The sequence below is a fragment of the Podarcis vaucheri genome, assembly GCF_965113315.1.
Source record: "Podarcis vaucheri genome assembly, chromosome: 6".
Classification (NCBI taxonomy): Eukaryota; Metazoa; Chordata; class Lepidosauria; order Squamata; family Lacertidae; genus Podarcis; species Podarcis vaucheri.
Window position 1 is genome coordinate 36,102,030 of NC_138764.1, and position 14,527 is coordinate 36,116,556.

Below are 14,527 nucleotides of genomic sequence, written 5' to 3' on the forward strand. Positions count from 1 at the left end.
CATTTCCTAATCCACTGTTACCAATAATTTTGGACTCTAATTAAAACAGGCTGTCTAGAACAAGGGCAAGAATTTGGTTTCCCCAGCCATGATCTAGTATCCTTGCTTTGTGGCTGAATGACTAACACATTGAATCATAAACAGACAGCGCTATCAGAACTGTGACAGAGTTGGGTTCAGGTGACAAAATGCCTTGTTCTCAGCAGCTTCTTCCTGCTTCTTCTTGGATAGGCTTCTGGAACACTGGATCCAGTGTGGATAGGGAAACCAAGGTAATGCTAGTTGTATCTTGATAAAGGTCAGTTGGGAGGGTCCAGTGGCACAGAATCCATTGAATTTTGAGGGTACTCTCTGAAGCTGCCTCGGAGGGACTTTGAATTTTCATGTGGTTACAATCAAATGCCCAAAGATGAACTGAACGTATGGTATCAGCATGCATGTGGACCACCTAGGCCATGGTGAAGAACAAGCTTTGCTGAAACAGAGTCGGCATGGATTATGCAAGGGCAAGTCCTGTCTCATGAACCCATGAGAGTTCTTCAAGAGCATCAGCAAGCATGTAGAGAAAGGTGATCTAGTTGACATAGTGTACTTGGAGTTTCAGGTACCTCACCAAAGACACCTAAGTAAGCTTAGCAGCCATGTGGTAAGAGGACAGGTCCTCTTGTGGATCAGGAATTACTTAAGTAGCAGGAAGCAAACCATAGGAATACTGTAAATGGACAGTTCTCTGAATGGAAGGATGGAAGAAAGTGGAGTACCCCAAAGACCAGTGCTGTGGCCTGTATTTTTTAACGATCTAGAGTTAGGGATGAGCAGTGACATGGCTACATTTGTTCATCATACTAAATTGTTCAGGATCATTGGGACAAAAAGAGATTGTGAAGAGATCCAAAAGGACCACTCCAAACTGAGTGGGCGGTCAAATGGCAAATGCAGTTCAGTATAAACAAGTGTGTAGTGATGTATGTTGGAGCAAAAATTTATTAACTTCACGTATATGTTAATGGGGTCTGAACTGGTGGTGACTTACCAGGAACAAAGCTTTGGGGTCAAAGTGGACAGCTCAATGAAGATGTTAACTTAGTGTTCCACAACTGTGAAAAGTGCAAATTTCATGCTGGGGATCATTAGGAAAGGAATCAAAAATAAAACTGCCAATATCATAATGCTGTTAGGCAAAGCTATTGGTGTGACTGCATTTGGAATACTGTGTGGAGTTCTTGTCACTTCATGTTCAAACTGATACTGTAGAGCTGGAGAAGATTCAGAAAAGGGCAACCCAAATGATTAAGAGGTTGGAGTGACTCAATCCATGAGGAAAGGTTGCGTTATTTGGGACTTTTTAAATTTTTCACTAAAGCTCATTGATATCCAATAAAGTTGAATGTTGGAAGATTTCATGACAGATTTTAAAAAAGGGACTTCTTCATGCAAACTATGGAGCTTGCTCCCACAGAAGGCAGTGATGTCCATCAACTTGGATGGCTTTAAAAGAGGTTTAGACAAAATCCATGGAGGAGAAGACTATCAGTGGCTATTACGTATGACAGCTATAGTCTGCCTCCGTGATTTGCAGCTGTATGCTTCTGAATACCATTTGCTGGAAACCTCAGGAGAGAAGGGTGCTGCTCTTATGCTGAGGTCTTGCTTGCAGGTTTCCCACAGGCATCTAGTTGGCCACTCTGAGAACAAGATGCTGGACTAGATGGGTCATTGGCTTGTTCCAACAGGCTGGTCCTTATGACTTGTTTAGAAGTTGGCAGGTGCTGCTTTAAAACATGGTCGCCATTGGTTGAAATTTTTGTATGACTATGTCCCAAGTTTCTGCTAGAACGCCTATCAACTCTAAATACACCTTGTGTGGAGTATGACTTTCTCCCAAGCCTAAGACCTAGAAAAAGCACCTCTCCTGCAGCAACAACTTTGATTGCAATCATTGTCCAAGTCCAATGACACATGTTGATATTAATGTTGATGTTATGTCAACATTTCAGCCATTTATTTGGGTACAAATATCTGCGATCGGGAAGTATGTTCACATTTCTCCCTAGTAAAATATACTGTCACAACCCTCGCTGCTCTAGTTTATTGCTATTCACTCAGATCCCTGCCAAAATGCTGATTACTTAGTTGGAAACTTCAAATGTTGTTTGCTATAATAATAACTTTTACGAAGAGACTTTATGGTCTCCATAGATTTTTTTTGGCTCTTGTACATGGAGAGCTCAAACAGCCATCTCTAATCAGAGAAAATTGGTGTCTTACATTTGAGATGAGCGTTAGACAAAATGGAAAAGCTTTTACACAGTCTATAAGACCAAGAGTCGAGGCCTACATGACACTGGAAATGTTCAGCTTTAGCTCTCCCAGCTGCTTTGTGCTGACTGCGGTTTTCAGGAGTTCCCTCTCTCTTTTATTTTTGGAAGAAAGCTTTGCTAAGCCTCTCTTTTCCTCATTCTTCTGTTTTTATGCTTCCACAGAAGTTAAATGTATGCTAACTGCCAAGAAAGCATTACAGAACTTTTGTGTTAACAGTAGTTTAAGATATCCGTGTTTCATACTGTCTGCAAACGCTAGACTGGCTGGTTCATTATTATTTTTTCTATTTCTTTTTCCAAATCCCTACAGTAATCAACAAATGTAATTCCCTGGTATATTTCAATTGTAGAATTATGTACCATGATCTGAACATACAGTTCAGCTTGTAAACAACATTTTTCTTTTGACCTTTGGGTGTGATCAACATCCAAACATCGTTGGAAGTATTTTCATTTCATTAGTTTTAGAAGAACCTATTGGTGGTTGATTTTGGTAGGAGTGCTTTCCCTTGAGTTGTGTTTGCTAATGATATCTCTGGCCTTTCCATCACAAGAGCAGCTGACGTAAGGATGCTAATTGGTTAGATGAATCAATTAAAAACATTTTGAATATAAAGGCGCCTCCACAATTAACAGATTTAAGCAGATTTTATCTCAAGTGTTTTTTTTTTGATAATTAATATTAATTACTATACTTAAAAAAACCTACAGGTAGCAAATGCTATCTTCGAAGAGGCATTTTGCCCTATGTGTACTAAAAGTGGCAATGTGTCGTCTAAGGATCAAAGTAATGTGCAACTTTAGCTGCATCCTCATCACAGCTAGTTTGGCCTTGGATGCCGCAACCCATCAGAACAAAGAGAGAATGTCGTCCCCCCCGTCTGAAGATTTATGCAAATTGAATAGACTGATAAATCAATTAATCGGCTCATACTGATATGATTAATGGACTACAAATTGTCTGTTCCCATTTGAACCTGCACAATAACTTGGCTCAGGTTCTGAAGCCCTTCCTGTTGACTCTGACAAAATTGCGCTTGGTGGGGATGTGGGAAACAGCATTTGCCATTATGGGCATCCAGTCCCATTTAACCATACACCCAAAAGCAGAGTTTGTGATGGGGCAGAGCACCAGAGCCACCATTTCTGACGTTGGCATCTCTGTGGCCAACCTGGACCGGAATGGGCAAGGCCATGGTGAGCTTGGGGCCACGTAGCTGTGCCAACAGCAGTACCAGATTGTTAGTCCTACTGGTGCAATTGTATGTCCCCCGACCTTGCTGCCATCCTACTCCTGTTCTGTAAAGCAGTGTTGGGAAGGCAACTCCATGGCTGTGCCCACTGCATGCATTGCACAAGCTGCTGAAAGGCAAGGCTGTCTTATTTGCAATGTAAACCTGGAAAGATGTTTTTCTTTTCCACCCAAAAAGTGTACTGTAAGAGTCAGAACCGCCTCTCCTCAGAGGAGGCTGCCACTCAGGTTTCTACATGTCAGCGATCTGGACATAATAATAATATAATTTATTATTTATACCCCGCCCATCTGGCTGGGTTTTCCTAGCCACTCTGGGCAGCTTCCAAAAGAATATTAAAATACAATAGTCTATTAAACATTAAAAGCTTCCCTAAACAGGGCTGCCTTCAGATGTCTTCTAAAATTCTGGTAGTTGTTTTTCTCTTTGACATCTGGTGGGATGGCGTTCCACAGGGCAGGTGCCACTACTTAGAAGGCTCTCTGCCTGGTTCCCTGTAACCTGGCTTCTCACAGCGAGGGACCTCAGTGTCCGGGCAGAACAATGGGGGTGGAGACACTCCTGCAGGTATACTGGACCGAGGCCGTTTAGGACATGCCTCCTGATTGAAAATGGCCAGATCCAGAGCACTGACTCAGGCCAATGATGCAACATGAAGCCCCCTCTGGAGATACGTAATTTTATGATTGAATGATCCAAGTATGCCCAGTGCAGTGGTATCTACCTTCTAGCAGAGTTGGATTTAGAAGGGAGCAAGCCTATATCAAGTATACATTCGGATAATCAGAGCAGGGCCTTTCATCCGTGGCTCACGGGAACCTTTAATTATTTAATTCATTTATGTCTTTCAGCGCACTTATTTGAGAATTAACTGCCACGCATGCTGTAAAATGGAAATAGCTGGTAGCTTCTTTCCATTACTTTCTGGTGTTTTGTTTGGACTGCTTACATGATATTAAGAACTTCACTAATCCTGTAAGAGAAAGCTAATGGGGAAGTTACATAGCAATGTGAAGTATATATGACTCTTTGTAGACTCTCTAGATTCTTTCCTGGCATGTTTGATAAATCTCTGAAAGACCTTCACTTTCTTTTTTTAGTTGAAACTCCTGTAAGGAATGGAAACTTCAGTTAATTATCCTGATAGTGTCTGGAAACACTTTTTGCAAACTGGATAAGTCATGTCTAAAGATCCGCAGTAGCAAAGAAAGTTGCTGCCCATCTGCATCACATTAATTAATTAATAGTGAAAAGTATATCGTGTTCGTTGACAGGCATGCGGGAAAGAAAACCAACAGCCGTTTAGTAATATTTATATTTCCCCGGTACAACGTCAATGTTTGAATGTGTTCTTTGGCCCTTTCCAAGAATTTTGGATCCGGTATGTGCCATTTCTGGCCCTCTTCAAGCCATTCAGAAATTATTTTAAAATTATGCTGAATGTAGAAGCAGAGGCTGCATTGTACAAAGCACAGTCTAGCAGATCTCATTGGCAATGTGGTTCATTAACTCAAAGGGTCATGTAGGACCTGAGGATCTGTTTATCCTTTTACCTACACCTTGCATGATTGGGTTTAATGTATGTTTGCAGGATCATTTGGTCCAAGAGGAATAAACTGGTAATCCACTAGACGGGTGGTTTAGCTGGGTCAGCAGGATAAAACATAGTCCAAGACCAGGAAGTGTGGAAGCTTGGCTTGAGAGTGGTTCCAAGGAGAAAGGATGAAGTGGCAACAGAGGCAGGGCAGCCAAACTCCACTAGGCTGGAAACTGGAGGTGTGTTCAATTAGAAAAAGAAGAAGTACCGGTATATGCTGGCACCCATCTGTCTCAACAGACAGTTGAGGGCGCCTCCGGGGGAGAAGTTCACACTGCTGGAGAATCACAGCACTGTGGGCTGCAGAGACTGGTAACTTGTGACTGCTGCATCCCCTGTTGTTTTGGCTGCGTTAGCAACACTGAATAGACCTCTCTGGGGCGCAAGCCTGGGTGTGTCTGGAAGTCTTGTGCTGCCCAGACAATAAGCCCTCCCTCTGGGCCTAGCTGATGTGGTCCAAAGGAAAGTAGAGCAATACATTTTGCACCAAATTGGCTGCAGGAGTTGCCAGAAGGAGACGCCATCCAGCTGTCTTAGGGACTCGACTCGGGATTCATGTAGGGTTTACTCCTTAGCCTTTTCTCTGCAAGGGAGTGAGTATGGATTCCTCAGGGTTTACTCCTGAAGCCTTTCTTATGATTGAGTATAGGTGCAAGGCAGTTTAGGATCAGAATTTTCACAGCTGTTAGAACAGTGGTTGTTGTTCCTAGATAATAGCCCTGTCTATGAAGAGAAGGACTGTGTCTCAGTGGCAGAGCAGCTGCTTTGCATCCAGAAGGACTCTGGTTCAATCTGTGGCATCTCTATGTAGGGATGGGGATGTTCTCTGTCTGAACCTCTGGAGAGCCTCTGCCAATCAAGGTAGACAATACAGAACTAGACGGGCCAGCTCATGCCATCGTTGTGTTTCTCAGTGAACATTCCTGGGTTTTGGGTGGTTCACACAACCTACTTTGCACAAGGGAGCAAGCAATGTGGCGAGCTAACGATTGGTTGAATTCAGTTCTAGCCTCATAAACGCTTCTTGAAATCACACGATTTTCTATTGTGAGAAAATTTTTGGAAATGTAGCTTGATGAAGGAGGTTGTAAGCCAGTTACCATACTGAAAAATCATGTGAAAAGCTGATTGTAGTAATTACTGTTAGTAATTACTCCTGTGGTGAATGCAGTTGACCACTTACTGAGTAGTAACTTAATACAGTTATAGTTGTGCGTGTAATTATCTGAGCAGTTTTGTAACACCTGAACCCAATCAGAAATGTGTGAGGATGGGACTTACCTCTGAATATATCCCTGAATATTAGGGTAGCCCTGCAGAACAGTGGTGAAAGTGGCCAAGCTAAACATCTGGCCTCCATCTACAGCTTGGTTATGGTGTAATATGAAATGGCAAAGCTGTTGCCATTTACTGTACAAGCAGTAGTGCTTCACTAGATCCAGACATCCTCACAGTGCTGAACTTGCTCCTCAACCCTTGTTTTCTATCCTGAAGTACCCCGGAAGAATATAACAATTTCCCCTTAAGAAGTCACAGTATTGGCTATGCTATACTGCGATGCTGGATTATATAAAACAGCAGTTTCCAAATTGTACACAGGGTCACACTGGTCTACTCTGAGAGAACTGATATGTTATACAAAGAACATTAATTAAGTAAGGCACCTGCAAGTACCCATCCCTGGAGGAGGAGGAGATTTGCATTTTTGCACGATTCAGGGCTTTCCTGCTTCCTGTCATCCAAAGCTGGGGCTGGCAGACGTGCCACATATCTACGTTTGGTGAGATCAGGCATCGAACTCAGTTATTTCTAATGCATCAAAAGAGGTTTCTCCTTGTGTCTCTGTATGATTAACTGCTCCAGCCTTGCCTCATCCCTATACGTTTCTGCTGTAGCAGTACTTCCATGTCTCCGGCAAGTATTACTGGATCATTCAGCAGTTTGCAATGCACAAATGCAGCGTAATTATCCAGGTCTAGAGGTAGCTGTCTCTTGCATCTGTGGGCTTGTCTCCTTTTGATCAGGACTTATGCTCAGAGCAGTTGCTTGCAGAAAACAACATGGAACAGGGTTTCTCTGGTGGTGGGTAACCCTAGAGGGTGGGTTGTTTGTGTATTATTTAAGTAGCATTTTAATAACTGAATGCATACAGAATATATAGCAAAGGCTATTTTATGATTCTTAAATCAGACACACAACTGGATAGTTTATGGATGAGTTATGGTTGAGTAAGGCCAACTTTAAATACATTGTGCAATGTACTCCTCTCATTCCAGGCTGTTAGTGAATTGATACTGCAGTCCTGTGGAGTTACAAATTGATTGTTACAGCAAAACTGTTGGAGACCCTTACCATGGAGCTATGTTGTGTCCAAAACTCCTTTCCCCAGTTTCTTTCTCACCTAAAATAGGAAAATATGGATTCATTCAGATCAGTGCCATTAGCAGGAAATGGTTATCAGCTTTCCCTCGCTATAACCAGTTAGTTTCCCATTGTAAGCTTTCTTGTTCTGCGCAACTGAAATGCATATGCAGATAATTGTATACATATTGTAGTTTTACTAAGAAATTCAAATGGTCACAAGTGTGCTTCCTAAGGAAACACTTAAAAGAATAAAATAGAATGAAGTGTCTTAGCTTTTATAGCATCACTCTTTCTAGGTTGTCTAGACTAACATGCTCATTCATTAATCTAAATATTTTTTGTGTGTGTTACTTAGGGATTTCTAGGTGACAGAGGACCTCCAGGACCACCAGGCCCCAAAGGTGTTGAGGTAAGAAAGCTACATTGTTCCCTTAATTTCACACCATTTTCCCCTTGAAATTGGACTCCATTTTCACTAACGTGGTTGCTTTTGTTTGCAAAGATATCGACCTTCTGTTTTGGCAGGTGTTGAATAGAAATGGTTACACATCGCTGTGCTATTTATTTCTTTTGATTCCTATGCACTGTTTAAATGAGCTGAATCTGGCAGCTTGCAGATATACTGAAGAATTAAGTTTCACATTCTGAAGAAGAATGATCTGGATGCCTAAATAAATTGAATGAAGTTGTTGAGCGCATACATTTTTTTTCTTTGTAAGGTTAGTTTTAAGAGGTATTAACGTTAAAAGATATTTCACTTGCTGTGGAGACAGTGGAGATATCTTAACATTGTGACCATCAGAAACATAAGTAGCATCAACATAGGGTTTAATGAATATCTGTTTACCTTGGGAATTTCAGTAAATACAGCCAATCAAATACTTGGTATGTGAATTCTAGATGGTGGGTGAGATAGAGATGGAGAACCTATTGCCTTCTAAATGCTGTTTGACTACAACTTCCATCAACCCTAACAATCGGCCACTCTGGCTGGGAATAATGGGAGTTGTAGTCCAACAACAATTGGAAGGCCACAGGCTTCCATCCATTTTGTTTCTAAATCTCTGACTGCTGGTTATTAATTATTATTTTTAACTCTTTCATGTTTAACTGCACACAGACCCCTTTGGGTGTTTAAGAGAATAGTACACCATGTGCTTAAAATAAACACAGCATTCGAGAATGGAGAAGAATGGCTAACCTGTTTTTATTTCAGGGAGAAGAAGGACCTGCTGGACCTATTGGGGGAGCTGGACCAAGGGTAAGTAACTTCATATTTTAGAACTGCAGTAGAAGACCTGCTGAAAGTGAAATTCTCCAACTATTTGCCATTGTGGGCTAATGGACGTGAGTTGGGTTTGTATTTCTGTCACTGACTTTTTAGATAGGTCACCCTGTGGCTAAGTGAATCAGTAGGGCATAGAAAACCCTTCCTCAGATTCCTGCTTGGTTGTGATACTTGCTAGGTAGTCTTGGGCATGAAACTCTCTCTTGATGTCCCTGCCTCATAGGGCTCTGAGAGGTTTAGATGAAGCTGGGATGGAAACATAGTCAGTGTTGTCCAGTTTTCTGCTTCCATCAGTGACCTGCCAGGTGCCTCAGGGTCAAACTGTGTGATGCACTTACTGCACCACATGCAGCTGTCTCTTTGTCTTTCTTAGATTAGTTGCAGCCATGCCCCCCATTGTTACTGGATTGCAGTGTGCAGGGAGGGGACGGTTATCTCTTTGCTGCTCAGCTGCGATCCTTCTGAAAACCACCCCTTCACAAACCCTGTTTTATTTATATACTTCCATCTCATGAAACATCAGGGTGCCGTTCAACAACAGGCAAAGAGTAAAATATGAAAAAGCTTTTAAAACAATATTACGCCAAGAGGCCTAGAGAAGAGAAGAGGAAAAGAGAAGAAAGAGAAGAGAAGCTCTTATTGGCATCAAAGGTTACTTCCTTTTCTTCTTTTTTATAAAGACTCATCACCACTTTGGAGAGGCAATTTTAGGAGGTTGTAGTTGGGAAGAAGGGATAATCGTACCTTCTATGTGTGTTTTGATCCCAACACATCAAGCATGACATGTAGTTTGACCCTCAGAGAAGCTCAGAGAAGTTGGGGATAATGGAAGCAGCCATCACTTGATGTTTGTTGCCACCATCTGGTCATCAAAGGTGTACTGCATCTGGATATGAAAGTTGCATTGAAATGGGAATGGTATTATTGCAAGCAGCAGTGGTTCATGTTTTCTGCTGTTCGCTTTCATGCCTCTTATCTGAGGGCCAAAGTTGACAGGACAGTATTCACATAACTTATAAATTGGTAGGTCCAGTTTAGATCTGCGACATGTGTAGGGCTTTATTCCTTTTCAGCTCTCTGTGGTCTAGGCCGACACACATCAAATTTCTGTTTACCTTTAGACAACTCATTGCATAGTTGTTAACTGCATGAATGGTGTCACTTCTGGTTTGGCTCTGACAAGGCACCAGATGGAAAACAGTATGTAAAATGTCAAGGTTTATGAAAGCTGAATGATATCACTCTGTCTTGGTTCATCTGTTTATATTTATTTGCTTTTTATTATTTTCTGAAAATATATGCTCTACCGAAATGTATATACACTTAATTAATTAAACAAGTTTTATATTCAAAATACAGCGCTTGTTTGCTTTTTCCTCTGAAAACCCAGGATAGATGTGGAGTTAAAAAAAGGAAGAGGCCCAAGCAAATGCTTTCACCAATAATATAAAGGAATATATCCCCAGTTTAATCTCTTCTGCACATACAGCTTGCCGCAATCTCATAACACTTTTTGCATCTGTTGATTAGACGTTCTTCTAGAGCTTGACAAGAAGACACCTTTATAATATTTTTGGAACCTTGCTTGATGAGGACGCTAAACATGTTCCTCTGTTATCTAATGAGTTGGTATTAATGATGCAAATGCTGGAAATTCATTCTCTTAAAATTTGTCTGTGCACTTTTGATGGCAACAGATTTCCCATATTCCATTTCTTGTCTTTCACTGTAAGAACATTCCAAAATTCAGTATGATTTTAAGAAATAAATTCAATGAATTTTAAGGAACAAATTCAAGTTTTTATTATGTTTATTAATTTTTAATCCATTAAAATACTCTGCTAATACAACCTTTTTGTAAAAGTAATATTTGAGGTCCTTCTGCACGTTATTTGTTCTGTTCCCAAACCTGGCACACATCAAATTGCCCAGGTTGTTACTGTGTGTAATACAGCATATTCTGTGTTAGTTTAGGCTTCTTTTGTTCATATAAATACAACAGCCTCTATATGTTCAATTTTCAATTCTAGCTAATCAGCAGTGGCAAAGTTTAGCTAAGCATTGCTTTGACTGTGTCAGCGTAACTCAGCTCAGTCTATTGAAGCATGGACAGGTATTTTGTGTCAGGCATGATGCAACTCTGGTGCATGTCATGATTCCAAAGCCATTCAAAAGCAGAGGTTTTTCTTTATTTGAATGCAGGGAAAGCCTGGTCGAAAAGGTTATGCAGGTGAACCGGGACCAGAAGGCCTGAAGGTAGGGTTGACTTTTTTCTGAATTTACTGTTGTAAATATATATATGTATATAAAGTATTTATTGTATAGCTAATACTAGGTTCACAGATGAAAACTGAAAGCTAGTAAAAATATATCAATTTTTATTTTAATTTATTGTTCCTTTTTTCAAAAAAAGCGACTTACAAAAATGAGCTTTCAGAACACAAAGATAAATCAACCAAAAATTCTTTCTCTCTCTTCCCGCTCTCTCTGATTCAACTTCACCCCAACATACCCAAGGATGAGCAGAAGATCCCCACCTTCTCTTCTCCATCAGCCTTTCCTATTTCCACCAACATTTTCAGTATGTCCCTTGATCCACCCGAGAGGCTTTTTGGAATGTTATGGGCACCTGAGGGAGAAGGTGATAGGAAATTTCCCTTCTGTGGCTCCAAGCCATAATCTCCAAGTGTGTAGGACTTTGTGCACATGTGCCACCCCTTCCCTGCCCGTAAAACACACAGCAGTGTCCACTCTTATAAAGAAAGTCCAAATGGTGAAGCCACCCATAATTAAGAGACCATAGTCAGCAGGAACAAATCATATAATGGTAGAATTGTTGAGTTGGAAGGGACCCCAAGGGTCATCACCCATGGCAATGCAGGAATCCTGCCCACAGATGTCCTTTTGCGTCACTCTAGCCCAGCCCAGGAAGCTTTGGGTTGAGGGTTAATATGATGAAATGTTTAAGGCAGGGGATTGCTTGTTTTGCTTTGGCTGTCCCCAACCCAGGACTTCAAGGCAGGCAACCATTTGCCAATTATTCTACCCTATGCAGACCAGCAAACCACTATCTAGACCACTTTGAGTAAAAAGAACTTACACCGCTTCTCAAAAATATACAGGCTTCGGCTGTGGCAGGTGTCTAAGAGAAGAACATATCGATGCCCACAAGAGATGCCATTGTAGATCTGACCTGGTGCATTTATGGTGTACTTTTTTATTTTAAAAAAAGGTGTCCCTAGACATGGCGGAACATAGAAGTAGGGGAAAATCTGCCCAAAATGCTTGGGTTTTTAGTGGTTTATGGGTCATCAAAATTACCTCTGCTTGAACCTGGAATGTAGTTGGGAGTGTTGGTGCAGTCCTTATGACCCACTCCTTCAGGAGGCAAGTCATTTTGTGCCAGTTGAAGCCTCTGGATGTCTCTGAAAGCTTCCCCGCAAATGACCTTACAGTTTTACCTGGAATAGGTATATTGAAGGTGCACATAGGCCTGTTTGTGAGTAGCATCTGGTGTGGCACAGTGTGCGTTCGTTCACCTGTGGGCCATGGAAGATGGAATGAAAAGGTCTCCTGCCAAGTGCACAATTGCATCAGTTTATGAGTAACGTGTATGCATTACTTCTTCCTGAACTAATCAGCCTCATCCAACAATTAATCAATGAATATATCGTGCTTTTAAAAAGGGGCTCTGGCCAAGCAACATTATTACAAAATGCAAAATATAGCCCATTTATTTTAGCATGGCAAATTTGTAAAGATGAGTAGTACTGGAAAGGAAATATTTTTATTCTGTGCATTGATAAACTGCCTCAGGGAGAGGAAATGGACTAAGCTGTTTGAGGTAAGTAAGGATTGAAAACTTCCTCTCTGTTCAGATGAAATTGTGTGCTAAATTACTAAATCAATTTTTAAATTCACAGGGAGAAACAGGAGATCAAGGAATTATTGGGAAAACTGGTGAAACAGTAAGGATAAATTTATGTTTTATTCACAATATGGTATATTTTGTAATGATAGCCAGTGATTTGGAATGGGAAGACTCACAACTTATGGTAAATAGTGGTGCTGGGGTCAGGGGAAGAATTTGGCATGGGGCTGCAGATTTCAGTGGCATCCCAACGCCAAGTATATTGTTCCACCCTCAGCAAAAAATTAAACTTTATCCATAGATTAATATTAATAATTTTATTATTTATATCCCACCCATCTGGCTGGATTTCCCCAGCCACTCTGGGCAGCTTACAGCATATAGAATAACATAACAAAACATCAAACATTAAAAACTTCCCGATACAGGGCTGCCTTCAGATATCTTCTAAATAATACATTCAACCTTCAGCACAGCTGCTTCTGTTGAGATGCTCATTTATCTTTGGGCTGCTCCAAAGTTTGAGCAGGCTGGGTTCCAAATGAAGAAGAAAAAAGGTATTAACTTGTGTCTATATTTTAGCATAGAATATCTAATTAACTATCTCAAATAGGTTTGCATATAGCCTATCAGATAAGCATTCACTTACATTGGTTGCTTTGACTGCAATGCAAATAGCAGCTTGGGAAGAGCAATTTTCTTCTGTTTTCTTCAGAAGTGTTACACTCCTGCTCCCAATCTGCCGCAGTCTCAGTAATTATCTGTCCCACTCAGGAGCTGCTATTTGCGTTTTTAAAAACCTGCATGTTACATGCAAAGATGCATGCAATATCACATTAATTTGGTTTGTATAAAATGCTACAAAGGTGCTCACTGTTGTTATTAAGACCCCCCCTTGACATCTTTTCACAGAATCTATAGGATCACTTTCTTTCAATAGTTGACCTACAAACCTAACTTTGTTGTAGACATGCTTTAATTTTCCTTTATGGTATCCATAAACAATATCAGTTTTCTTGTTCCCAACAACTCCAACTAAGGGCCCTCAGATCCCCGTAACGGTTTCTTACTTCAGATTCTTCCTGGTTCAGCCAAGGGCTGAAGTTTGAAAGGAACCAGGGACGTCTTAGCTATAGGCACTAGGGGTGCGGGGCGCCTGGCTCTCAGGGACACCAGGCTGAGAGTTGAGTCCGGGGAAGAGCCCGCCCATCGGTTGGAGAGCTGCAACAGTCTCTTCTGCTGCGGGCGGCTGCACTGCTAGTTCAGGGGCGACCAAGCCAGTGAGACGCTGAGGCAGCCGGCTGGCTCCGCCCTCCTGCATGCTTGGGACTGGGTAACCGGGGGGGGGGGGGCGCCGGGCGGATCTTTGCACCACTGCGCCGCATATTCCCTGGAAGCAACACAAAACTGAATAATTAGTACTAACTATGTGTAATGTGCCTCTGCTCCACTGAGGGGAAGGAGCTTGTATTTCTCTGGGGACACAAAAAGAATACAAAAGAAAGAAAGAAAGAAAGAAAGAAAGAAAGAAAGAAAGAAAGAAAGTCAGAAAGTCTTGATTAATTTAAGATTGGGTGGGTATGCTGATTATAGATGCTATATGTTGGTGCTTATGTTTTTCCCCAAATTATTTTTAGGGTAATGCCTATTTTTCATATGCAATAAAGAGGAGATCTAGTTATAAACTCCAAAAATATTAACACAAGACACTACTAAACATGTTCATCTGCTGGGGCACAAATTTTGCATTGGAGCTAATAAAATATGGAGAAAAGTATTTTAGATGGCATGCCTTGCAATACTTTGAAACAGATGTTGGAGAATATCACCACA

The 14,527-nt window shown here is 41.2% G+C and overlaps 1 protein-coding gene across 1 annotated transcript in view; it reads left to right on the forward strand.

Annotated features, from left to right (window-relative positions):
• COL24A1 (collagen type XXIV alpha 1 chain) overlaps positions 1-14,527 on the forward strand; it is a 168,601-nt gene that overhangs the window by 74,806 nt on the left and 79,268 nt on the right. Inside the window, exons 21-24 of the mRNA XM_082227706.1 lie at positions 7,891-7,944; positions 8,752-8,796; positions 11,026-11,079; positions 12,747-12,791. Of these exons, the coding sequence (XP_082083832.1) occupies positions 7,891-7,944; positions 8,752-8,796; positions 11,026-11,079; positions 12,747-12,791 (198 nt within the window). The remainder of the gene's footprint in view (positions 1-7,890; positions 7,945-8,751; positions 8,797-11,025; positions 11,080-12,746; positions 12,792-14,527) is intronic.